The following is a 26,398-nucleotide window of genomic DNA, read 5'->3' as shown; positions in this document are numbered from 1 at the left end:
TACAATTTATTAACATTTGTATTGAAAAGACATTTTTAGTACCGAATATGTACTGTAGTGTGTATTGCTATCAGTATCTATTAGTAATTAGTTTATGAGGATTTTAGTACCATCATAATTACGTTTAATTTGCCATTAATTTGGTAAATATTCCATTAAATATCGTAAAATTGCAAATATAAATCAGTGCTTTTTCATTTAAAAATTGTTACTGTAGGTTCACTAACTTTTATGTTGGTTCGATGGGGTTTGTTGTGTTTTTTTGGAGGTTTGCAGAGTTTAAATGATGGTTTTAATATTTGGACGAATTATACTGTTAATTATGTATCACAAATATGCAGAGTTACATAAATTAGTCAGATAAGACATACGATGTGTATATGGTGCATGGCCAAAATGAATAATATTTAATTAAATCCAAAGGCAAATTACTGAAAAAATGACAATGCTGTAGGTATCAGTGGTTGAATCCAAATAAAATAAGCAAAAGCTAAACAAAACGATAAAGTAAAACTGGCAGAAATGAATTGCAAAGATTTTAACAACACTACTGTAGCCCTTCTTCAGCACATGTGAGAGTACCTTAATAGAAGTAAAGAATATAACGATTACCTGAAATATATAAATATGCTTTAAAATATCAAGTTGTTTTTATGTAATTAAGCCTGTATGTATGTAATGATAATATTTGAAAGTTCAGCTCATTTTTAATAAATTGTCTTAAAACGAGACAAAATGCATTTTATAATTTTATTACATTAATTCACAAATAAATAGTTACTGGTATTGATGATAATATAGGAAACAAATATTGAACAAGTCAATTTTATTTTGTCAGCTGAAAAAATGAGATGTGAAGGTATGACCTTTAGACTGTTGAATTTGAACATTTCTAAAGGTTGTAAACTAGTGTTAATTAAAATTTGTGTCTGGCATTTACTGTAATATACTCATGACTTGGTTAATGAACTATATAATACAATATTCAATGTCAGGAAATAATAGTGTACTACTTAATAAAAGGAACTCTGCTAATGATGCTGATGGACCATAAGGGGGTTTCCCTCATTGCTGCCCACTGGAATAACATTATACTGTAATCTTTTAAAGGATCTTAGTTAATAACTAAAAATTTTTGATGATGATTGATAAGCGATCTGTAGTTTGAAGGTTGTTCTACTAAATAAAAGCTTAAATAAAAACAATCCATATATTATTTTAATTTAAGCAGGGTCTCACAATACCAGAATATTCCAAAGCTCAAAACTGTCAATTCTCAATTCCATTATAAAATGCAGACTTTCTTTGGTCATGCCAAGTTTTCCGATTTTTAAAAATTGCTACCAAATCTAAAATTAAATTCAATTTATTATTTAAAGGAATTTCTAACATTCTAGTTGCTGCTGTAATATCATTTTGAATGACGTATTTTTCAGTACCTCTGAATCATACAGTATCTTTGAAATGATGACTTTTTTTGACACCGGCAAAGTTCCAAACTTTTTTTGAGCCAAGAAGGTTTTCCATGAGTCAACTTTCCAAGGGTGTATTTACTGAAAAGAAAACTGAAGGGAATATGATACAGACATTATTTATAGTTAACCTTATTAACACTATGGGTTTTAGGTGATTCACAGTTTTTTTGCAGAACTACTACATATAATACCAACTTGTAATGATGAAAATGTTCTCTGGGTATCCTCTACGCATTTATATAATGGTATAGCCAAACACACAATACACACTTTGTGTTTCTACTCCAAAGCAGTGAGTGGCCGAGCAGTTAAAACAGTGGAATTGTAATTACGTAGCCATAACATCGGCAAGGGTTCGAGGCTCACTTGCTCCATGGTTTTGATGGTAGAACCAGTCTTCTCGGATAAGAACTATAAAATGTAGGTCCAGTGTAGACATCTAGCTCATGTGCACTTTAAAGAACCTAGTACATCTTTTGAGACGAGTAGTAGGGGTTATCGCAGTGTACTAGTACGTCACAGCCACTGATCATAACTGGCCCTTCTGGGAGACAAGTCTTTGAATCAAGAGGTCGCCCAGTACTATAAAATATTTCAATTCAAAATAAATAAATAAAATATTTCATTGCTAATTCAAATTGTTTAATGAAAATACTGTGCTTACTTTAAGTTCCTTAGCTTAAATTGTGGTAAAAAGTACTGGTAGTATTCATACTGTATATTGAATTTATGTATTCACTCAATTAGGTTAATGCCTATTCTACTGTATCTAGAATGTAGTGCAAAATTATTATTTGACGAGTTACTTTTTTAATGTTTCAATTTTTGATAATAAAAATATCGTTTCTACATTAAGTCTGAAGTAATAGTAATGTATACTTTACTGTGTAGCATAAAAAGAAACTGTAGATACCTTTCGTAGAAAGGAATTCATACATTTTAATGCATACTTTTTACTTCCTATGCAAAAAAACGAATACAGTTGGTTTGTAATCATTTTTTGTTCTTTCTTATTCGGTACGTCATGAACGTAAGAGAGCAACTGAACTTCTTTTTGCTGATGTTTATTCATCCATATAAGGAGGAAACAAACGTACATGTATGACATCACTAAATAGTCTACCTCACAATACACGTTCATCCGGTCATCCATAATTTATTTTCACATTCTACTCTACTACCTCAATAATCCATTCAAGAAACAACTTACCAACCTCTTCTCATTAAGTAAAAACACAATGAGCAAAAATGCAGGCAATTACTTTTTTCTCATAATTCTAATCTATTGTTTAGTTACCTGCAAATTGGTTTCTGCCTTTTGTGCGTATAATATTTGAAGCATAAGTAAGAGGTACAATTTTAGATTTTCATTCAATAGTTTTAATTACATTTAGTAGTACTGTATACAGAAAGCACTAAACTACAGTCATAGATTAGTTCACGGTATACAAATAATGAATGTTTATGAGCTGAATGGTAGAATATTTTCATCAGCTAAAAGATTGACTGGTTGATTCTATAGAACAGTCAGGCATTCAACGGTTAAAAATATTATTTGTTTTTAACGCAGTGTTCTAGAGTAAACTTGTATGTGTTCAATTTTTAAATCCCATCCCTTTTTTTAATAATTCCATCTTGAAAACAACTGTCAAAGGCAAAAATATGACGCTCTGATTTTGTTCGCTGAGAGCAAAGCATGACATTGCACTAGGCATTGCTCAGGTGTGGGAGTGCGATCACTCATGTAACAGTAAACACACTCCTAATTTGCAGGCCTACAGTATTGCGTTTCACAACAACTTCAAATTGTTTACAAAAAGCGAACCATGTACTGTACAGTAGTACCATCAATCGTGGAAATGGGCACATGACTAAAATTTCTTCCTTTGTACATAGAAACATTTTAAGATTTGGTTGAGTTTTAAAAACCTGAAATTGTAGAAACATTGCGTTAAGCAATTCAATGTTACATTGCCAGTCTCCTAAAGCTCTGTCTACACTATCAAACTATTTTGACAAAAAAAGTGTGATGTGCCCAAATATGGTAGTGATAAGCTTAAATATGGTAGTGATAAGCTTAAATATGGTAGTGATATGACATTATCATGTTCATACAGTATATGAGCACATCACATTTTTTGTCACATAAAGTTTGATAGAGCTATACACACAAATTGCAGCCAGTAATTTTTTTACCATTTCCTGTGTTAAATAGATCCCAACAAATGAAACAGAAAAATATAAAAAAATTGTCCTTTTTTTTTTAGCAGACCAGTAATGAAAACCTTGGACACTGGTTTAACACAGTAAATCGTAGTTTGACAATTACCACAATATTGCCATCTCTCACAGCTCTAGGTAAAAGGCACTTATTATAAAATTAGTACATTTTCATAAATAATTCAATATTCTTATTAAGAATGGTATGTATCTGTTTATTCTATGAATTTTCCATTATATTAATGATGATGGATTGTGTTTGAAAATGCACATGTGTTTATTAAATTTAAAAAAAGGTAAATTACTAAAAAAATTACATCGGTGATTGTATCTCAATGGATATGCAAAAAGCTAAATCAAAACATTATTTAACGTTGTACAGTAATATAGTAAAGTACAAAATTAAAAATTAATGAAAGTGGCATGTTTAATCTAACAAATATCATAAGAGTATGATTACATACTGTAGGGTTAAATCTTGACTTTCTTAATTTTCTTTTATAAACAAAGTACACAAAGAGTTGGTTTAGTAGCATACTCAAACTTGATTGTTATAGCATTGTTGAGTTATCAATATATAAGAACAAAGCATTCATGTGTGTCTGTAACATTGACCTTGGAACCACCAAGACTGAAACTAGGTCGTGATGTTCAAACATTTCAAATCGTCCTTCAATGAGTTGCATTTCTTTCACATCCGTATACCAATGACCATTGAAAGATGGAATCATGTTTCGTTAAAAGAATAACCAAAGGCTGAGAACAAATGTAATATCATCTGTGAGCTTGTGTATGTTAAACGTGCAACGCTGCATCATTTTGCACTTTGTACAAACAGTATAAATTTATGTTCAAAAGTTATTTACTGTTTAATATTTGTCTGAACTTTTTTTGAAAGAAAAAAATTACCAAAGGCTATAAACCAGTGTAATATCCTATATATGTTTGTATACTAATTGCGGAATGTTCCACTAATTCCACAAAGTATAACTTTTTGTTCTATAGTGTATACAGTTATTTACTATTTATTTTTCTGAACATTTTTTGAAAAATAGAATCATGGTTTTGTTGAATAATCACCAAAGGCTGCGAACAATGTAATATCCCCTGTCAGCTTGATATTGCATAACGTTGCAATAACTACACACAGTATACATTTTTGTTCTAGTGTATACAGTTATGTACTGTTTGTTTATTTGTCTGAACATTTTTTCAAAGATAGGAATCATTGTTTCGTTAAAAAAATAACTAAAGGCCATATATAGAGTAATCATGGTTTTGTTTAAATAATCACCAAAGGCGGACAAATGTAATTTCCCCATGAGCTTGTATATTAATTGTGGAACATTTCACTAATTCCAAACAGTATACATTTTTGTTCTAGTGTAGGCGCCGCCTATACAGTTATTTACTGTTTATTTGTCTAAGCATTTTTTTAAAGATATATATTAATGGTTTTGTTAAATAATCACCAAAGACTGCGGACAAAAGTAATCCTCTGTGAGCTTGTATGGTAAATCAGGCCTTGTCTTTTGAAAATTATAGGTGTGCTTCAAATTGCACTCCTCACATTCAGGGGTTCTGTAGGTGTGCTGTTTGTATTTTGGTGTGTAGAAGTTTACCAAATTTAAGCGTGTTGTAAATCGCACTCCTCAAGGACATTTTAGGAGTGTGTTAGGTCAGTGATCGCACGCACTCGTCTTAAAAGACAAGGCCTGGTAAATGTGCAAATCATTGAATCCTTTTGTGCTAATAGCAAATAGTATACATTTATGTAAACTGTATATTTTACTTTATTTGTCTAGACATTTTTTAGTATACAATATAATGAATGTTTATGAGTTGAATATGGAGAATATTTTGAATTTTGACAGTTATAAAGTTCATAGTTTTTCGAACGTGCAACAGTTGCCAACCTTGAAAAAAATTCTCAAAATGTTACAAAAAAACTGAACATGCAAATAGAACCATTAAATAGAGCTTTACCGTGCAGTAGAACTAATAATGAACTACATGTGATATGAAATTAACCAATAAGATAGTACAGGTGTATTATTACAGTATAATACATAAATAGACTTTTAAACAAGATAGAGAGCATCAGATAAATGACTACTGTATAAATAAGCACACTCCATTAAAACTGTCCTGTTAAATTCCCATAAGAAACAATTTCAACAAATTAATCTCATTGTTGTTGGGCCTTCATAATGCACTTTTGTGTAGGCAATTATTGGTGACTACTAACTGCAGTAAATTCATGTTGTGTTGTGTTCATTACAATTACATCGTAATCAACGATTCATAAGGCCATTTTCATAATTACACAATTTTGATGACAGTTAATTGCTGTAATCTTTCTAAATGCAAATATTTTAAATAAATTTCATCTTATAATTCCTAAGGCCATGGTACAATATCATATATTGTATCATGTCCTTTTTTGTTAGGTGTAAGAAGAACACTTAGTACAATGAGTTTTACCAATGAGGCGAAGAAACCGTTTTGATTGGACGAGCAACAGGAAACAGATGTGTTTAGCACGATAGGCGTTATATTACTGAGATCTAAATTGTGGTTGACAACGAAAGTATACTAGGCACACCTTAATGTCTACCCTACCATACTGACAAATTTAGATGCGTTTTACTATCCTAAAATGTAATGGGCAAATAAATAGGCACGCCTATCCACTCTATCTACTCTACCATTAGATGTTTTGCTATCATAAAATATAGTGGATTTAAATAGATATATACACTTTAGATAGATATACTGAACATTTTGTAGATGATTCAGTTTTGATTCTTGACGTACAGTAGAGTTGCATGTTTAAATAAATGCATAACAATTATAAAATAAAAAACATAAAATTGTTTTTCTTAAAAATTAGAAATAAGTATGCAGCATTAAAAACTAATGTGAATATTGTGTAGTTTGTATATTATTATTTGATTCATTCTGTGTGTACAATAACATAACATACATTACATTAGCACAAATAGTGTTTATTACTAGTTCTGATCCATTATATTAGCGATAGTATTTCACAGGATCAGTAGTGGTGCCATCAAGCATTCCTGATGGAATAAATTTAGCTTTAGAGCTGAATAGATTCAAAATAAAACAACAGCTTGAACTACTGTATTACTGATCATGTTATCATTGTATAGTATGTCCAATATTTTCCATAACTACTGTATAATGTAAAAATAATTTTTTTTATCAGGAACACATTTACTTTGTTTTTATAATATTATTGTTCAATCACATTATTATGCACTATGCTTATAACACTGCATTACAATACATGTCCTTGCATTTACACTATATGTATACTGTAGAACACCTTTGAAACACTCCTATTAAAATGTAAATGTGGGGGAATAACCTACTGGGCTGAATTGTGAATGACACATATAACCTTCTTCTCCCGGAAGGGTCCCCGAAAGGTCGGTCTCTTCGTGTCGTACAGCTGCCACCAACGGTGCTCATTTGTCTGTCCATAACAGGGGCTAAGATAGACCAGTATACCGGGATAACTCCCTACTGTACTCGTCCAAAAGATGAACTGGGTGTACACATGACCTCCAGTTTTACAGTAATTCATAGTGGCATCAAGAGGGCTACTGTAATACTAGCATTTATTTGGCAATTTCATATTCATATAAATTTAGACTAGAGATACTGGTATTTCCATTTACTTGTCATAAAGTTGTCTTTGTCTTTTTTTGTTGGTATTTCCTATTTTTTTAAGGAACTCTGTAGGTTTCCCTGTTTATGCACAGACAATTCTATGCTTTTGACAATAGCCATTGTCATGAAAAGAAAACACTTAATTCTGTAACAATGTTAAATACTTCCTTTACTTACACTTCACTACAAGGAAGCTATGTCTATTATATTCATAAATCAACAGTTCACAAATTAGGAACATATTTCTAATTAGCATTTTGATTATAAAATAGATCTTCACCAAAGTACAGTACATCCATAAATAGGTTAGAAGTTGATTTCTGTATGGCGTACTAATAGTACATACATTACATATCAACATCTGAAATTTGGGGGTTGGTTTCGGACTGTATTTTTCATAAAGGCCAGGCGTGAGGGGACGCTATTTACATGTGAGGGGACACTGTCAATTATTGAAGTAAATAGGGACTTTGCGATTTGAATGAATGTGGTTGTAGTTGACTGGCATGCATGCTTGTAGTCGACTGGTACGTGTACTGTACATGTATAAACAATTTTTTCGCTTGAATTGTATATTCATGTTGGCACCATTGTAATCTAGTGTAGAAAACCAAAAGTTTGTACAATGCCATCTTTAAACATATGAATTTTTTTCAATTTTTAAATGTATTTTATCATAATATTAATTTTAACAACATAAATAAGTGTGGATTAAAAAAAAATTATACAAAATGATACCAAATACAGTTAGTTACCAGCTTGTAATACAAATTATTAAATTGTATATTGAATATTATAATTGTAAAACGTTGAATACTGTACTCACAAGCTGAATATGGTGACCCATGACCGTAACCTGGGTCATCAGTCATCAATATAGTGGTATTTATGTTAATTCTTTCGTAGTAGACCTTTGGGAGAAACTGATCCATTTGCTGATCTTCTTTACAATCTCTTCCTAATAATCTAAACTTCCATATATGGAATGTTAATGACTAAATATGGAATGGAAAGATGAGAGATTTAATCCATGCCAAAGTTTATATAGATACTAACTATGGTGAAATAGGAATTGTATAATTTGTGAAACATGTGTTGTTTTTAGTAGTAATATTTATTGTAGTTTGAAAAGGCAGAAAAGTGTCAAAAATATATTATATTTTATATAAAATCATTGTTCATCTTGTAAATGCATTCCTTTCCGAGTGTAGTGGTATACAATTTGCAATATGTCCTCAATTTTGTATTGAAGATCTATATTTTTATATCTGACAAGAAAAAACTACTAAAAATCAGATCCACTTTCAAATTTGGGTTAATATGAAAAAATTATGCATTTGTGTAAAGTTGTACTAATGGCACCCTATATTCTTGTGTTTGGCACACACACTGGATTTATGATAAATGCCTTTTAGTACCTTATGTTGTGTTTGCAAATTGGTAAAAGCACCCTGAACATGCTACTGGCACAAGGAAACTGGATCATCCTTTAATCTAGTCAGTTGTTCACGAAAACTAAACTGTACCGGATAAACGTTTAATTTTTTGTGTGAAAGTAGCCTTGTTTGGTTGCTCATTGTGTAACAAGAATGAATGCGAATTGCACATAACTAAATAATTGCACTCTTGATGATGTAAGAGTTCAATGGAGTAGTTATTGAATTTTATGTGACCCACAATCCTCCATCAAATGACAAGAATCTAGTGTACTCAGGTTGTTATACTGACATAGGTATCTATATCTTGAAAAGTGAATGAAAATAATTTTATCATCTAAAGCTCTGTCTACTCTATCAAACTATGACAAAAAAGTGTGATTTGCCCGTATAATCGTAGTGATACTGTATACCCAAATATGGTAGTGATATGACATCATCATGTCCATATATGAGCACATCACATTTTTTTTGTCACATAAAGTTTGATAGTCGCGTGTAGACAGAGCTTTATTAAATTTTTGTGACATGTATTTTAATTAATTTATTTGTTTAAAAAAAATACAATCGCATTCTTTTTAAAGTTATCTGGACTATGTTTAAGTTCATAAAAGCCAATAAAAATATATTTTGTCTAGAAAGTATAAATTTATTACAATAGGTATTATTAATGTGTTATTACAGTATTTTATTGATTATTCCAAGGATACTGTATGTCTGGCTACAAACATTTTGTTGTTGTATTGAGTTATATTTTTATTTATTTTTTTACTTTCCAAAGACTAAAGTACTCTAATGTGTGTGTATGTTTTGTGGTCTAAAAATGTCATTTATTGGTTTCACCTCCAAGGTCAAACAAAAGTGTTGCGTGTTGCAACTAAAAGCAGCATTTTAACCAATTGGGTATCTTTTATCCATCATTTCTAGAATGTCAATCATTTTTTTTAGTTGACCTATTTCTGCTGCAAAGAAAATGGTGTATTCACTTGATAGTAAAATCAGTTATTGCATTTTAGTAGAAACTAAGATAACGAGAGAAACAATTTTTTTTAGGCATAAGTAACTGGTCTGTTTTGAGGAGATCTATAGTAGATCCTTAGATTTAGACTGTTTCCTATCCGAGAAATGTGATCTTTTTCAAATAATTTGAGGAGCTCGACCAGTCAAATATGCTTTTTGGCATTTCTCTCCCCAATTTTATGTGTTTATATTTAAAAAAAAGATTAAAGAATAATTAAATGAACATTGTTTAACCTTAATTAAATATCTAGATATTTGTCCAAATATTATTGCAATGGGATTCCCCGCTGAACGATTAGAAAGGGTGTACAGGAATGATATGGATGCTGTAGTCAAGTAAGTCAGCCATTTCACTTTACAAATTTATTCATGTTGGTCAAAAAATGCACCACTAGTTTTATTGAAATTTCAAATTTCGTTATTGGACCACTTAAATACCAAAAAAGAATGGTTTCATTTGTACGATGCCTAGCATTCAAACTACCGATTGAAACCCACCAAACAATATAATTACCTACCAATTAAAAAAGCCTTCAAAAAACCTTTAAAATAATGTAGGCCTATAAACATGATACTGTAGTTACACATGTCAAATTTGATTAATTACAACAATTTTTTGAGATTTTGTTAATTTTAATTTCAGATTTTTAGATGGAAACCATAAAGATCATTATAAAGTTTACAATCTGTAAGTATTTTATCAATTTTTTTTATTATTTATAATATTTATTGATATTTAAGTGATACAGACTTGCGGCTCCAAAATTAAAAATTTAGTTGGGCTACAGTAATAAAATTCTTTGTATATTATATTATCGTATTATTTCCACAAACCGTTTCAGATTTTCAACACTGTACATGGCATGCAATTTATTTAATCAAAACTTAAAAATATAGTAACTTGTATTATAATTTATTTAAATATTTATCACTTTGTATTATTTAATAATTCTACTAAGGTACAAAACATATCTCAAAATTGTAAGATTTTGAAACCATTTCAGATTTTCAACACTGTACATGGCATGCAATTTATTTAATCAAAACTTAAAAATATAGTAACTTGTATTATCATTTATTTAAATATTTATCACTTTGTATTATTTAATAATTCTACTATTAGGTACAAAACATATCTCAAAATTGTAAGATTTCCACAAACCGTTTCAGATTTTCATCACTGTACCTGGCATGCTGCAATTTATTTAATCAAAACTTTAAAAGATAATAACTTGTATTATCATTTAAAAATATTTATCACTTTGTATTATTTAATGATTCTACTAAGGTACAACACATATCTTAAAATTTTAAGATTTTGAAAATAAAGTTGACTTGTATCTTGTATCTAGAATGTTCAATAATTATATGAAAAGGAGGTTACTGTATAATAATCTTCTTTCTAATCTTCCCTATTGAATACTTTTATTGAATTATGGTTTGTACTGAATGTCCTTTGCTGTTTGGTTATTTCATTTAATACTTTACTCCTGTATTGTCATGTTGAACCTTATTAGTGTACCATATCTATCTCCAAATATTTGGACATCATGTGCTACCAGTTGGCAAATACTTGCTTTTGTTAAATGTTAGATATTATATTAGTTTAATGTATAAATATTGTATCATTGGTTGGTTCAGATGATATAGGGCATTGGTTGTGGAGTGGAAAAAAGTGAATTACTTTAGCAGTCATAAGATAAAGCAATACCTCTCTCTATTTACTAAATCAAATTAGCCAAATGCAGTACACTTTTATTTTATTACACTAGGCTGTGTATTCAATTAAATTTGTAATATAAAATGAAATATAAATGCATAAAATATTTTACTAGAATATATATGGTTCCATAATAATTTCAATAAATTAGCTTTACAGTAGGTATAAATTCAAATCTAAAAAAAGAACAATACTTTGTAGACTTAGTGCAAGCTTAGACATTGCTGTTACTAATCTCAATAGATCGGCTCATGTTTTTACACCATAAATTTCTCTTAATCTACCATTTTTTTAAATATTTTCAAGTATGATATACTGATTATTAAGTAAAGTTCCGAAAAAGATTGTGTACTTACTGTTGTACATTAATCCCACAATGCATCATGCTTAAAGAAATGAGGGAATGAGGCTTGCAGTAAGGCTAATAATCACAATCATATCTTAAAGGGGCACTTAAATTCAAATGCGAAAATGAGAAATTATTATATTGATGCACACTCCTAAAGCTCTGTCTACATTATCAAAGTAGTTTAACAAAAAAAGTGTGATCTGCCCAAATATGGTAGTGATATGATATCATCATGTCCACATATGGGCACATCACATTTTTTTGTTACTGTACATAAAGTTTGATAATGTAGACAGAACTTTAAAGGGGCACTTCAATTCAAATGTAATGCTTAAAGAGAAATTATTATATTGATGCCACTCCTTAAGCTATGTCTACACTATCAAACTAGTTTAACAAAAAAAAAGTGTGATCTGCCCAAATATAGTAGTGATATGCCCAAATATGGTATTGATATGACACCATGTCCATATATCGGCACATCACATTTTTTTGTTGCATAAAGTTTGATAATGTAGACAGAGCTTTAAAGGGGCACTTAAATTCAAATGTGATGCTTAAAGAGAAATTATTATATTGATGCAACACTCCTTAAATGGGGCAATATCTAAACTATAGCTCTTACGTTATGTACAACTGGGGCGCTTACTCAAACTGGGGCACTTACTTGTGTGAGTATGGTGATTTGTAATAATTATATTGCATATCTATTCTGAAGTTGTTCAATTGATGGTTATGATTTATGTTCACTGTCTGTCGTCGTTATGAGTGTGAATAATGTAGTGAGGATGATAGCTTTTTTAATATAATATAATAAAATATAATATTTCTTTTATAATTTGAAATAATAGTAAGAAAGTCAATACATCTATTAACGTATTATTTTAAACAAAATGTTGAAATGAGCGTCTTCCAATAGAAAAAATAAAACATACAGTAATTAAAATTACAAAATATCATTTATTATAATTTCCAAATTACCAAATACATACTGTTAGTCTGGGGTCCAGACGGAGTTTTGAATTAATATTAGTAAAAAGATAAATATTTTGGCACATATGCTGTTTCATACGTATACTACAGTACTTCAGCTTCAGACAAAAATCAAAACGTCTACTGGTGCACTAACAAGTCTAACATACTGTATGCCTTAATGATGAAGGTATTTATTAATCAGTATTGTTTCTGTTCTCCATGATTTCATTTTAGAACATATAAAATGTTTAGTAGAACAGGTATTTTTAGTATAAGTGAAGAATTCAAATTGCTTTGTGTACAGAGTAAAATTACTATTTTGAAATAATTTTATTACTTAAAATTATTTGTTGAAAAAAGTTTCCATGTATAATTGAAAAATCTTTAAAGATAACTAAAATAAAGACGAGTAGAGTAGTAAAGCAGGGAAAATATCATTTTATATTATTGTATTTTAAAATAGACATTTTTCAGAAGTGATGATGACATTTGGGTGGTCTGTTTCACCATAATCAAACTGCTTTTTGTCTGTACCCATTGATGATTCTAATTTGTGGTTAACGGAAATCTGAAACTTTAGGAAAAAAAAACCCCCCAGTTTAAATATTCATCAAAATTTCCATCTTTGTGGTTATGTAAAGCCACAACTTTCTTAGAAAGTACTGATTGTCATTAATTGAATTCATATGTCAGTCAAAAGCTATGGTGTACTTTTTTTAGAAACTGACCATTACTTTCTTAGGTTATAGCTAGGCTCCTTCACTGGTGCACCATTTACTGGTTTATGTATTTCACTGTGTAGGTTTTAACTAACCTTATTTGTTATTAGGTGATCATTTAGAATGCTAAATGATCACCTATTGTTATTGTATGAAATCTTTATTTAGGTGATCATTTAGAATAAAATGATCACCTATTGTTATTGTATAAAATCTTTATTATTATTTTTCTTTTTTTTATTTTTTTTCTTTTTATTGTTTCTGTACACTATTTTGTGTAACAATTATCTCAAAAAGTTTAATGTCAATGATTACAAAAATTTCAGAATATCTTTCAAATAATATAACTTAATCCTAATAAGCTTTCCAGCGTGATCACTCATCCGTGACGACATTTATACGCCATTTTGCGAAATCACATTATCAATCATATCTCCAAAATTCATTATCACATATTAATGAAATTCACTACACGTAAACTTCAGATCAAGGGTAAAAATATTAGCAAATAAAAAGTTGCGCGTTTCAAGGTCATGCATGTGAAATCGCGCGCTAAAAATTTAAAACGCGCAAAATTAGGTTTTGATCAATTTAGAGCATGAATTAGGCCATTTGCGTGTTTTCAAAAATTACTGCGCAAAAAAAAATTTTGCGCGCGCGATACTTAAAAAGCGTAAAAAATATGAATTTTTTTTACAAATCTCATTCTACTCACCATCCTTAGTACGTTCACCAAATTTGAGTCAGTTCCGACTTAAAATAACGCTATACGAGCACGTTAAAAATGACAAAATGCGCACATTAATTTTACAAAAGTTCTGAAAATGGTGAAAAATAGGTCTTTTTTAAAATGAAAATAATTCTTCAGAATGCAAGATGACCCCCGATTTTTTTAACTTATTCTGGAAGCCATTGAGTTGTAGATATGAATTCATGTACACATTTGACGTACAAAATGTTTTGACGTCATCAAATGGCCACTTGAATTTAAATATTAGGATTTGTTATCTTTTTGTGTAGATTATCACATTCAACAGAGCGCATCTTGGTTATGTGTGCTCGAATTTCGCACAAATTTCAGTATGTGCTTGCTTAATTAATTATCTTTATCATGAGTTGACACTATTTTCATTTTATTGACGTCATCATGCGTAAAAACTTGAATAACGTAGGCCGTGTAATTTCACCTTCGCAGTAAATTTGAATATCTTACAGCTCTTCAGAATTGAAGGTTACCTTGATGATTATAATTTATTATGAAAGCTGATGAAATGTAGATATTAATTCATATAAAAATTAAGCCTATCGGATGTTGTGACGTTAACATATGGCCAGTTGAAGTGAAAAAGTAGTTTTTTCATATTTTTCGTCAAAGTTATACACATTTCAAAGAGCGCGCACAGCGCTTCTACGTGCCAAATTTTTTTCCAAATCTTATATTTTTTTGCTCAATTAATTATCTTTCGAAATTGTCATCTTAAAGTTTAGTTTGATAACGTCATCATGCCAAAAAATGTGTGTCCCGTAATTTCACCTATGCTACACTGTATATAGATATACAGTATATACTGTACATATGGCATATAGGCACAACTCAGCACTATAAGCGTATATAATAGGATGGCATACATCAACATTTTCCGATCGTATGTTAACGTACGTTCATGTTTAAAAAAAAATAATTTCAGTAAAATGATCACCTATAATTCGTCAAAGTGACGAATTAAATTCTAGTTTTTTTCTTTTTATTGTTTCTGTACACTATTTTGTGTAACAATTATCTCAAAAAGTTTAATGTCAATGATTACCAAAATTTCAGAATATCTTTCAAATAATATAACTTAATCCTAATAAGCTTTCCAGCATGATCACTCATCCGTGACGACATTTATACGCCATTTTGCGAATTCACATTATCAATCATATCTCCATAATTCATTATCACATATTAATGAAATTCACTACACGTAAACTTCAGGTCAAGGGTAAAAATATTAGCAAATAAAAACGCACGCGCACGTAGGTTCATGCGCGTGATATCGCGCGTTAAAAATTTAAAACGCTCAAAATTAAGTTTTGATCAATTTAGAGCATGAATTAGGCCATTTGCGTGTTTCAAAAAATTACTGCGCAAAAATGCGTTTTTGCGCGCGCGATACTTAAAAAGCGTAAAAAATATGAATTTTTTTTACAAATCTCATTCTACTCACCATCCTTAGTACATTCACCAAATTTGAGTCAGTTCCGACTTAAAATAACGCTATACGAGCACGTTAAAAATGACAAAATGCGCATATTAATTTTACAAAAGTTCTGAAAATGGTGAAAAATAGGTCTTTTTTAAAATGAAAATAATTCTTCAGAATGCAAGATGACCCCCGATTTTTTTAACTTATTCTGGAAGCCATTGAGTTGTAGATATGAATTCATGTACACACTTTACGTACAAAATGTTTTGACGTCATCAAATGGCCACTTGAATTTAAAAATTAGGATTTGTTATCTTTTTGTGTAGATTATCACATTCAACAGAGCGCATCTTGGTTATGTGTGCTCGAATTTCGCACAACTTTCAGTATGTGCTTGCTTAATTAATTATCTTTATCATGAGTTGACACTATCTTCATTTTAATGACGTCATCACGCGTAAAAACTTGAATAACGTAGGCCGTGTAATTTCACCTTCGCAGTAAATTTGAATATCTTACAGCTCTTCAGAATTGAAGGTTACCTTGATGATTATAATTTATTATGAAAGCTGATGAAATGTAGATATTAATTCATATAAAAATTAAGCCTATCGGATGTTGTGACGTTAACATATGGCCAGTTGAATTGAAAAAGTAGTTTTTTCAAATTTTTCGTCAAAGTTATACACAATTCAAAGAGCGCGCACAGCGCTTCTACGTGCCAAATTTTTTTCAAAATCTTATATTTTTTTGCTCAATTAATTATCTTTCGAAATTGTCATCTTAAAGTTTAGTTTGATAACGTCATCATGCCAAAAAATTAGAACATGTGTGTCCCGTAATTTCACCTATGCTACACTGTATATAGTGTACATATTGTATATGGCATATAGGCACAACTCAGCACTATAAGCATATAATAGGATGGCATACATCAACATTTTCCGATCGTATGTTAACGTACGTGCATGTTTAAAAAAATTAATTTCAGTAAAATGATAAAAATGATCACCTATAATTCGTCAAAGTGACGAATTAAATTCTAGTTTTTTTAGTTATCCGCAACGAAGTTGCAGGATAACTCCTTGTGATTGTACGAAATCATCATCATCTTTTTTTTTAGTTATCCGCACTATGGCGGATAACTCCTTGTAACTGTCCTGTTTCATCATCTTTTTTTTTTTTTTTTTTTTTTTCTGTATTATTAGTTATCCGCATTCAGCGGATAACTCCTTGTAACTGTCCTGTTTCATCATCTTTTTTTTTTTTTTTCTGTATTCTTCTTTCTTTCTGTCATTTTTGTGCAGAGCGTATCTCTAAAACGTGTTAACATAACATTTCATAACTTTGTCAACATATGAGCGTTCACGTGAAGTTGTGCACCTGCTATTGTAAATGACGTCAGAGTTGCGTAACATGACTTACGCGCGTTTTTACGAATTTCGCGTATTTAACGTAGATCAAAAACCATATAACAATTTAAATTGAAACTTAACAAAAGTTTAAGTTATATCTTGCGCTAACTGACTGTGAAAAAAAAATGGCATGTTTCACACGAAGTTACGCGCGCACGCGGGTTTAAAATTTTATAATGCGAAAAATTAATTTCTAATCAACTTTCTACGCGTTTCATGTCATTTTGAGCATGTAAAAAATTCCCAGGTGCGCGCATTTTTTTACGCGTGTGGTGCGCACGTAGCGTTGAAAACAATTTTTTTCACGTGATTTATGTTTTTCCATCCTTTTCTAGTAATTTTACCAACTTTTGAACAATTTCGACTTAAAATTACGTCATACGGGCACTTCGAATTGGATAATTTACGTGCATTTTTGATGAAAAAGTTCAAAAAATCGTCAAAATTTGTCAAAATTATGCCCTTTTTTAAACATTCGTAGTTCCTAAACTAAACGGTGAAAGTTATTTTTATTACACATTCTGGAAGTTGATGAGTTGTAGATTTTGGATCATGCATTAATATGGCTAACCGGACATTGTGACGTCACCGTATTGCCACGCGAATATAAAATATAGGATTTTTGTATCTTTCATCATAGCGCATGACATTTAATAGAGCGCATCTCCAATTATCTGTTTTCCATTTTTACCCCGATTTTTATATTATCTAGGTCAATCAACTATCTTCCGCATGAGTTAAAAATATTTTCATTTTTATGACGTCATCATGCCTAAAAATTTTAATTACGTGGGTCATTAATTTTATCTTTACAGGAAATTTCAATCTGTTATAGCTCGTCAGAATAAAACGTGATAATCATGATCAAAACGTTTTCTGGAAGCTATTGGATTGTAGATACGAATTCATGTAAACATTTTGCCAATCGGACGTTGTGACGTCATCATATGGCCAGTTGAATAAAAAAAGACGTATTTTCATATTTTGCGTAATAGTTCATCACATTTAAAAGGGTGCGCATCTATATTTTACGTATTCAAATTTCTTCTACACGTTAATATGTTGTTCCTGAGATAATTTTCTTCTGAAATTGCTATCTAAGTGTTTCATTTTGATACCGTCGCCATGTTAAAAATTGGAATAAATGGCGGGTCCCGTAATTTCACCTATTCTACACTGTATGTAATATGTATACAGATTATACTGTTTGCATGTATATACTATATGACACAAAATTGACAGAATTCAGCACTAACAGCATATCATATTTTTCAGTTCTTGTCATAATGCCATAATCTTTATCTGTGTGCAATATTCCAACGTATTACGTGCACATGGCGTTTGTCGTGGTGCGGATAACTAACTCGTCAAAGTGACGAGTTTCATGTCTAGTTCTTCTTTCTTTCTGTCATTTTTGTGCAGAGCGTATCTCTAAAACGTGTAAAGTTAACATTTTAGAACTTTGTCAACATATGGGCAATCACATGAAGTTGTGCTTTCCTATAATTGAATGACGTCAGAGTTGCGCAACATGACTTACGCGCGTTTTTATGAATTTTGCGTATTTAACATAGATCGAAAACCATATAACAATTTAAATTGAAACTTAGCAAAAGTCTAATTTATATCGTGCGCTAACTTTTTGTGCCCTAAAAATGGCATGTTTTACACGAAGTTACGCGCGCACGCGCGTTTAAAATTTTGCAATGCGAAAAATCAATTTCTAATCAACTTTATACGCGTTTCATGTCATTTTGAGCATGTCAAAAATTCCCGCACGTGCGCAAATTTTTACGCGCGTGGTGCACACGTAGCGTTAAAAACGTCATTTTTTCGAGTGATTTATGTTTTTCCAGCCTTTTCTAGTAATATTACCAACTTTTAAATAATTTCGACTTCAAATTACGTCATACGAGCACGTAGAATATGATAATTTGCGCGCTTTTTTGATGAAAAACTTCAAAAATTCGTCAAAATTAAGCCTTTTTTTAAACAATCGTAGTTTCTAAACTAAACGGTAAAAATTATTTTTATTACAAATTCTGGAAGTTGATGAGTTGTAGATATCAGATCATGCATTAATATGGCTAACCGGACATTGTGACGTCATCGTATGGCCACGCGAATATGAAATTTAGGATTTTTGTATCTTTCGTCATAACTCCTCACATTTAATAGAGGGCATCTCCACTTATCCGTTTTCCATTTTCACCCCGATTTTGATATTGTCTAGGTCAATCAACTATCTTTAGCATGAGTTGAAAATATTTTAATTTTTATGACGTCATCATGCCTAAAAATTTAAATTACGTGTGGCATTAATTTCATCTTTACAGTAAATTTCAATCTGTTATAGCTCGTAAGAATAAAATGTGATAATCACGATTAAAACGTTTTCTTGAAGCTATTGGATTGTAGATACAAAATCATGTGAAAATTTTGCCAATCGGATGTGGTGATGTCATCATATGGCCAGTTAAATAAAAAAAGTCGTATTTTCATCTTTTGCGTCATAGTTCATTACATTTAAAAGAGCGCGCATTAATATTTCATGTATTCAAATTTCTTCTACACGTTAATATGTTGTTGCTGAGATAATTTCCTTCCAAAATTGCTACCTTCGCGTTTCATTTTAAAACCATCAACATGTTAAAAATTGCAATAAATAGCGGGTCCCGTAATTTCCCCTATTCTACACTGTATGTGATATGTATACAGATTACACTGTATACTATATATGAATCAAAATAGAATTCAGCAATAACAAAGTCTTCAGTTCAGGTCATAATGCCATAATCTTTTTCCGTGTACAATATTCCAACGTATGACTTTCATGTGGCGTTTGTCGTGCGGATAACTAACTCGTCAAAGTGACGAGTTTCATGTCTAGTCTTTATCTTCTTTCTTTCTGTAATTTTTGTGTCACACGTATCTGTAAAACTTGCAAACATAACATTTCGTAACTTTCTCAACATATCTTCATTCATATGAAGTTGTGCAGCGAACCTTTTCAGGATGTTTACAATTGCGCAACGTGACTTACGCGCGATTTAACGATTTTCTCGTATTTAACATAGGTCAAAAACCAAATAACATTTTAAATTGAAACTTTGCAAAAGTTTAATTTATATCATGCGCTAACTTTCTGTTGAAAAAAAATTGCATGTTTTACAAAAAGTTACGCGCGCACGCGCATTTAAAATTTTTAAATGCGCAAAATTAATTTCTAATCAAATTTCTACGCGTTTCATGTCATTTTAAGCATGTCAAAAATTCCCACGCATGCGCAAATATTTACGTGTGCGGTGCGCACGTAGCATTGAAAACATATTTTTTTCGCGTGATTTATGTTTTTCCAGCCTTTTCTAGTAATTTTACCAACTTTTAAACACTTTCTACTTAAAGTTACGTCATACGAGCACGTCGAATTGGACAATTTGCGCGCGTTTTTGATGAAAAAGTTCAAAAATTCGTCAAAATTATGCCTTTTTTTAAACAGTCGTAATTTCTAAACTGCACGGTCAACTTTTTGTGGATGACATATTCTGGAAGTTGATGAGTTGTAGATATCAGATCATGTATTAATATGGCTAACCGGACATTGTGACGTCATCGTATGGCCACGCGAATATAAAATTTATGATTTTTGTATCTTTCGTCATAGCTCATCACATTTAATAGAGCGCATCTCCACTTATCTGTTTTCCATTTTCACCCCGATTTTGATATTGTCTAGGTCAATCAACTATCTTTCGCATGAGTTAAAAATATTTTAATTTTTATGACGTCATCATGCCTAAAAATTTAAATTACGTCTGGCATTAATTTCATCTTTACAGTAAATTTTAATCTGTTATAGCTCGTAAGAATAAAATGTGATAATCACGATTAAAACGTTTTCTGCAAGCTATTGGATTGTAGATACGAAATCATGTGAAAATTTTGCCAATCGGATGTTGTGACGTCATCATATGGCCAGTTAAATAAAAAATGTCGTATTTTCATCTTTTGCGTCATAATTCATTACATTTAAATGAGCGCGCATCAATATTTCACGTATTCAAATTTCTTCTACACGTTAATATGTTGTTGCTGAGATAATTTCCTTCTGAAATTGCTACCTTTGCGTTTCATTTTAAAACCGTCAATATGTTAAAAATTGCAATAAATGGCAGGTCCCATAATTTCACTTATTCTACACTTATGTAATATGTATACATATTATACTATATATACTATATGACACAAAATTGACAGAATTCAGCACTAACAACATATCATATTCATCAGTTCAGGTCAAAATGCCATAATCTTTTTCTGTGTGCAATATTCCAACGTATGACGTGCACGTGGCGTTTGTCGTGCGGATAACTAACTCGTCAAAGTGACGAGTTACATGTCTAGTCTTTTTATTGTTTCTGTACACTATTTTGTGTAACAATTATCTCAAAAAGTTTAATGTCAATGATTACAAAAATTTCAGAATATCTTTCAAATAATATAACTTAATCCTAATAAGCTTTCCAGCGTGATCACTCATCCGTGACGACATTTATACGCCATTTTGCGAAATCACATTATCAATCATATCTCCATAATTCATTATCACATATTAATGAAATTCACTACACGTAAACTTCAGATCAAGGGTAAAAATATTAGCAAATAAAAACGCGCGCGCACGTAGGTTCATGCGCGTGATATCGCGCGTTAAAAATTTAAAACGCTCAAAATTAAGTTTTGATCAATTTAGAGCATGAATTAGGGCATTTGCGTGTTTCAAAAAATTACTGCGCAAAAATGCGTTTTTGCGCGCGCGATACTTAAAAAGCGTAAAAAATATGAATTTTTTTACAAATCTCATTCTACTCACCATCCTTAGTACATTCACCAAATTTGAGTCAGTTCCGACTTAAAATAACGCTATACGAGCACGTTAAAAATGACAAAATGCGCACATTAATTTTACAAAAGTTCTGAAAATGGTGAAAAATAGGTCTTTTTTAAAATGAAAATAATTCTTCAGAATGCAAGATGACCCCCGATTTTTTTAACTTATTCTGGAAGCCATTGAGTTGTAGATATGAATTCATGTACACATTTTACGTACAAAATGTTTTGACGTCATCAAATGGCCACTTGAATTTAAAAATTAGGATTTGTTATCTTTTTGTGTAGATTATCACATTCAACAGAGCGCATCTTGGTTATGTGTGCTCGAATTTCGCACAACTTTCAGTATGTGCTTGCTTAATTAATTATCTTTATCATGAGTTGACACTATCTTCATTTTAATGACGTCATCACGCGTAAAAACTTGAATAACGTAGGCCGTGTAATTTCACCTTCGCAGTAAATTTGAATATCTTACAGCTCTTCAGAATTGAAGGTTACCTTGATGATTATAATTTATTATGAAAGCTGATGAAATGTAGATATTAATTCATATAAAAATTAAGCCTATCGGATGTTGTGACGTTAACATATGGCCAGTTGAATTGAAAAAGTAGTTTTTTCAAATTTTTCGTCAAAGTTATACACAATTCAAAGAGCGCGCACAGCGCTTCTACGTGCCAAATTTTTTTCAAAATCTTATATTTTTTTGCTCAATTAATTATCTTTCGAAATTGTCATCTTAAAGTTTAGTTTGATAACGTCATCATGCCAAAAAATTAGAACATGTGTGTCCCGTAATTTCACCTATGCTACACTGTATATAGTGTACATATTGTATATGGCATATAGGCACAACTCAGCACTATAAGCATATAATAGGATGGCATACATCAACATTTTCCGATCGTATGTTAACGTACGTGCATGTTTAAAAAAATTAATTTCAGTAAAATGATAAAAATGATCACCTATAATTCGTCAAAGTGACGAATTAAATTCTAGTTTGTTTTTTATTTTTTAATTGGTAACCTCTTAAGTCAAATACTGGTCTCCCAGATGGCCCAGTTTTGATCAGTGGCTGTGTGTGTACTAGTACACCAGGGTACCGCCTACTTGTCTTGAAAGATGTACTAGGTTCTTTAAAGTGCACATGAGTTAGATGTGTACACTGGAGCTATGGTATTCCTATTCCGAGAAGACTTGTTCTACCACCAGAAACCATGGAGTGAGTGAGCTTTGAACCCTTGCCAATGTTATGGCTACGTAATTACGGTTCCACTGTGTTAACCGCTCTTCAAATCACTCACTAATTTTGCCAATCACCCTAATTACGCTGTTACAAATACTCATATGTAACTGATTGATGTTATATTTGGATCATATTTATAAATGTTTGATTTCACAACACATGAACTTACCTAGCAATCCTATCACACACATAATTAAAATACATAAACATTTTACAATTTTGATGATAGAAAGCTTTACACTACACACTATACAACTTAGCTTTTGAGTAAAACAGTCATTTTGATATTGTTCATACAGTATATGGCCTGAGTTTGCACAGAATTACTTTTTGATTCGATAGTTGCGTAATCAAGTGGCACATTGTGAAAATGAAATCTACCATTTATGTAAATAATACAAAACGAATTTAGTACAGCTTAAAAGATATTTTTGTTTCTTTTAGTATTTTAAGTGCTATACACCTGCAATCTACTGCTGCTGTATTGATTTGTATTTGTATACTACAGATAACTACAGTCAAGTTATTTTAAGTTTGGTTTGAGAGTATTTTCCAGTTTACATGAACATTCTACAGAAGTTACAGAGGTAGTTGTCTAGTCTAATGTGCTTATTTATTTTTTATTTCTTTATTCTGACATAAAATCATAGGATAAAAACACAATAAAGTACCGAGACGGCAAACTTATTTCCATAGTGCTTATACTATGTATACTAACTTCAGTAGTGTACAATAATATTTGCTATCTGTAATTACCCAATTTCTATACTTTACCAACATTCATTGAATACTAATTGGTAGTTATTAGGAATATTTTCGAATAAAACAACAACTTTGATAGTTGACTCCTGCTTGGCTTTGTTTTAGATCAACATTTGCTAGAAAAGAGTTGATCAACGCTGTTCAAGGTCTATCATAGAGTCAGGCGCTCATTTGGTCTATCACGTATATCTATTTTCATCAATCTATAGTATTTGTTACCTTGGCACAGTTAGTCTAGTAATTATTATCACAAGTGCAAGGCAGCCAACATGCTAATTGACCATACACCAGCTGTGGTTTTTGATGTACTTAGTAGGCTCACATCTTCCAGACACCAGTTTGGGTTTTGAATGCATCTATTTATAGTTGAAAAGGTTGCATTTGAAGTTCTGTTTTTAAATGCACCGTAACATATTATAAATTTGGGTTTTTAACTCGCTTAACATCATATCACATATCATATCACAACCATTACACAATCATTAAATAGTATGTACTATTGCATTAAACATGTTTGTACCATTAATGGTCGAACTCAATATGCTATAATATGCTACAATTTGTTTGAAGTTTACTTCAGTTTAAAAAAAAGAATTACCTTCTGTACTGTACGTTAACTATAAATATTGATTGTTAGGTTGAACTTGTCATAAAAATGTATTCAGTGGTATTTAAAAGCTCTTAAATGTCTAATATCTTAGTATAGCAGTACCTAATGATAATTATGAATAATTTATTAAAAACTGTAGTTTTCTAAATCTTCAAGATTAAGATCTTTAGAATGGAATCTTCAACTGATCAACCAAAAGGTCAATTTCTTTTTAGACTTTTATTTCATCTGCAAGCTGACAGTATGCTGCAATAACCGTGCGATTTTATAGTAAAAATAATAGATACAGTAGATTAAAAAAAAAAAAAAATATTTTACCGTATATAGAGTTTTGTTCCATTAACATTCCAGTATATTCACACGTAACATTATTCACAGTTTAATTTTTTTAACATTATTTATTTACTCAAATTTTCTTTAAAATTTTTGAAGACATACAGTATCAACTTTCTGAATAATCAGTTCCCTCCCACTATTTTCATTTCATCTTTTATTTCGAAAAAAATAATACAGAGTGTACACAATTCTCCATTGAATAATCTCTTGTTTACCACTAAAGGTGCAATTTCTATTGTTTGGCCATGTTTAGTATTTTGTCTTTACATACAAGTTGTGGCATTTGGTTAGAATTATAATGAGACTTTACATGGAGTATAATATCACTCGTTACATAGATAATGATAACGGTAGAGTATTAACATATCCTGCTATGACAGTAAGGCATGAATCACTTAACCCACCCCTCGTCCTTTCCTCTTGACTCAACTAAAAGCCAATGTACACCTTTCACTCAATGATTCATCATTATGTAACCGACATCTTGTCAGTGACTACCGCGTACGTTTACAAAAACCGCTGAAAAGCGTGCCTCTAACAAGATTACTTCGGACACGTCATGTTGACCCTGTAAATATACAGCGGTTTATTTTAGTTTTGGAAATTTCTTGGAAGAACAGTTAAATCGTGATGGTCAAATTTTCAAAATCTAACCTGTGCCAAAAAGGTCATTTTGTTTGTGCCAGGAAGAAAAATTGATCACATATAATGATATTTTATGAATTAAAATTGTTGTCCAGTTATTTGCTTGTATAACTGAATATATCGTGGCCATTAAAAAATTGTATACTGTACCTATTGATTAAAATAATATACCTCTTGATTATAAAATAATATACATATTGATTATAAAATATATAAGTCTTAAAGGCAATGATTTATGATGCACTTAACATTAAAAACAAATTCACATCTGATTAATAATAATTATGTAAACATGTTCAAAAATACAATTGATGATTTATTTCTTTAGTATTAGGATGCGACGCAAGACACAAAAAAATTATGAGATGATAAAACGCGTAGATATATGCCAAGGACAACATGCTTGAAATGGTAGCATCATGGCTTTATATCAGTAGGACCATAATTTGTTGTCTGTTGTAGATAACAGTTCCTTGCATAATGCACTTACTCACTATAAGTGTAATATATTTGAAACAGTTGCTCAACAATTGTGATTATGATTTATATAAAAATAAAATCATGATGGTCTCGTATTGTTATGTAATATTTGTATTGTATGTTTGTTAACAATTGTCTTGTTCTAAAACGATGGTCTATATTTCTAGCCTGAATGATTATGGCTTCTGAATTTGTGGTTTATAGTT

General features: G+C 30.8%; 1 protein-coding gene across 2 annotated transcripts in view; it reads left to right on the top strand.

The window, feature by feature from the left end:
- LOC144844313 (phosphatidylinositol 3,4,5-trisphosphate 3-phosphatase and dual-specificity protein phosphatase PTEN-like) overlaps window positions 1-26,398 on the top strand; it is a 44,570-nt gene that overhangs the window by 1,109 nt on the left and 17,063 nt on the right. For both annotated transcript variants that reach the window (XR_013612417.1, XM_078701159.1), the window contains exons 2-3: window positions 10,099-10,183; window positions 10,491-10,535. Coding sequence is in view for 1 of the 2 variants with exons in the window: in XM_078701159.1 (XP_078557285.1) it covers window positions 10,099-10,183; window positions 10,491-10,535 (130 nt within the window). In the remaining variant the exon portion in view is untranslated. The remainder of the gene's footprint in view (window positions 1-10,098; window positions 10,184-10,490; window positions 10,536-26,398) is intronic.

This window comes from Antedon bifida, chromosome 6 (assembly GCF_963402885.1).
Source record: "Antedon bifida chromosome 6, ecAntBifi1.1, whole genome shotgun sequence".
NCBI lineage: Eukaryota > Metazoa > Echinodermata > Crinoidea > Comatulida > Antedonidae > Antedon > Antedon bifida.
The sequence above is the reverse complement of the archived record's forward strand: the minus strand, read 5'-3'. Positions and strand labels throughout refer to the sequence as shown.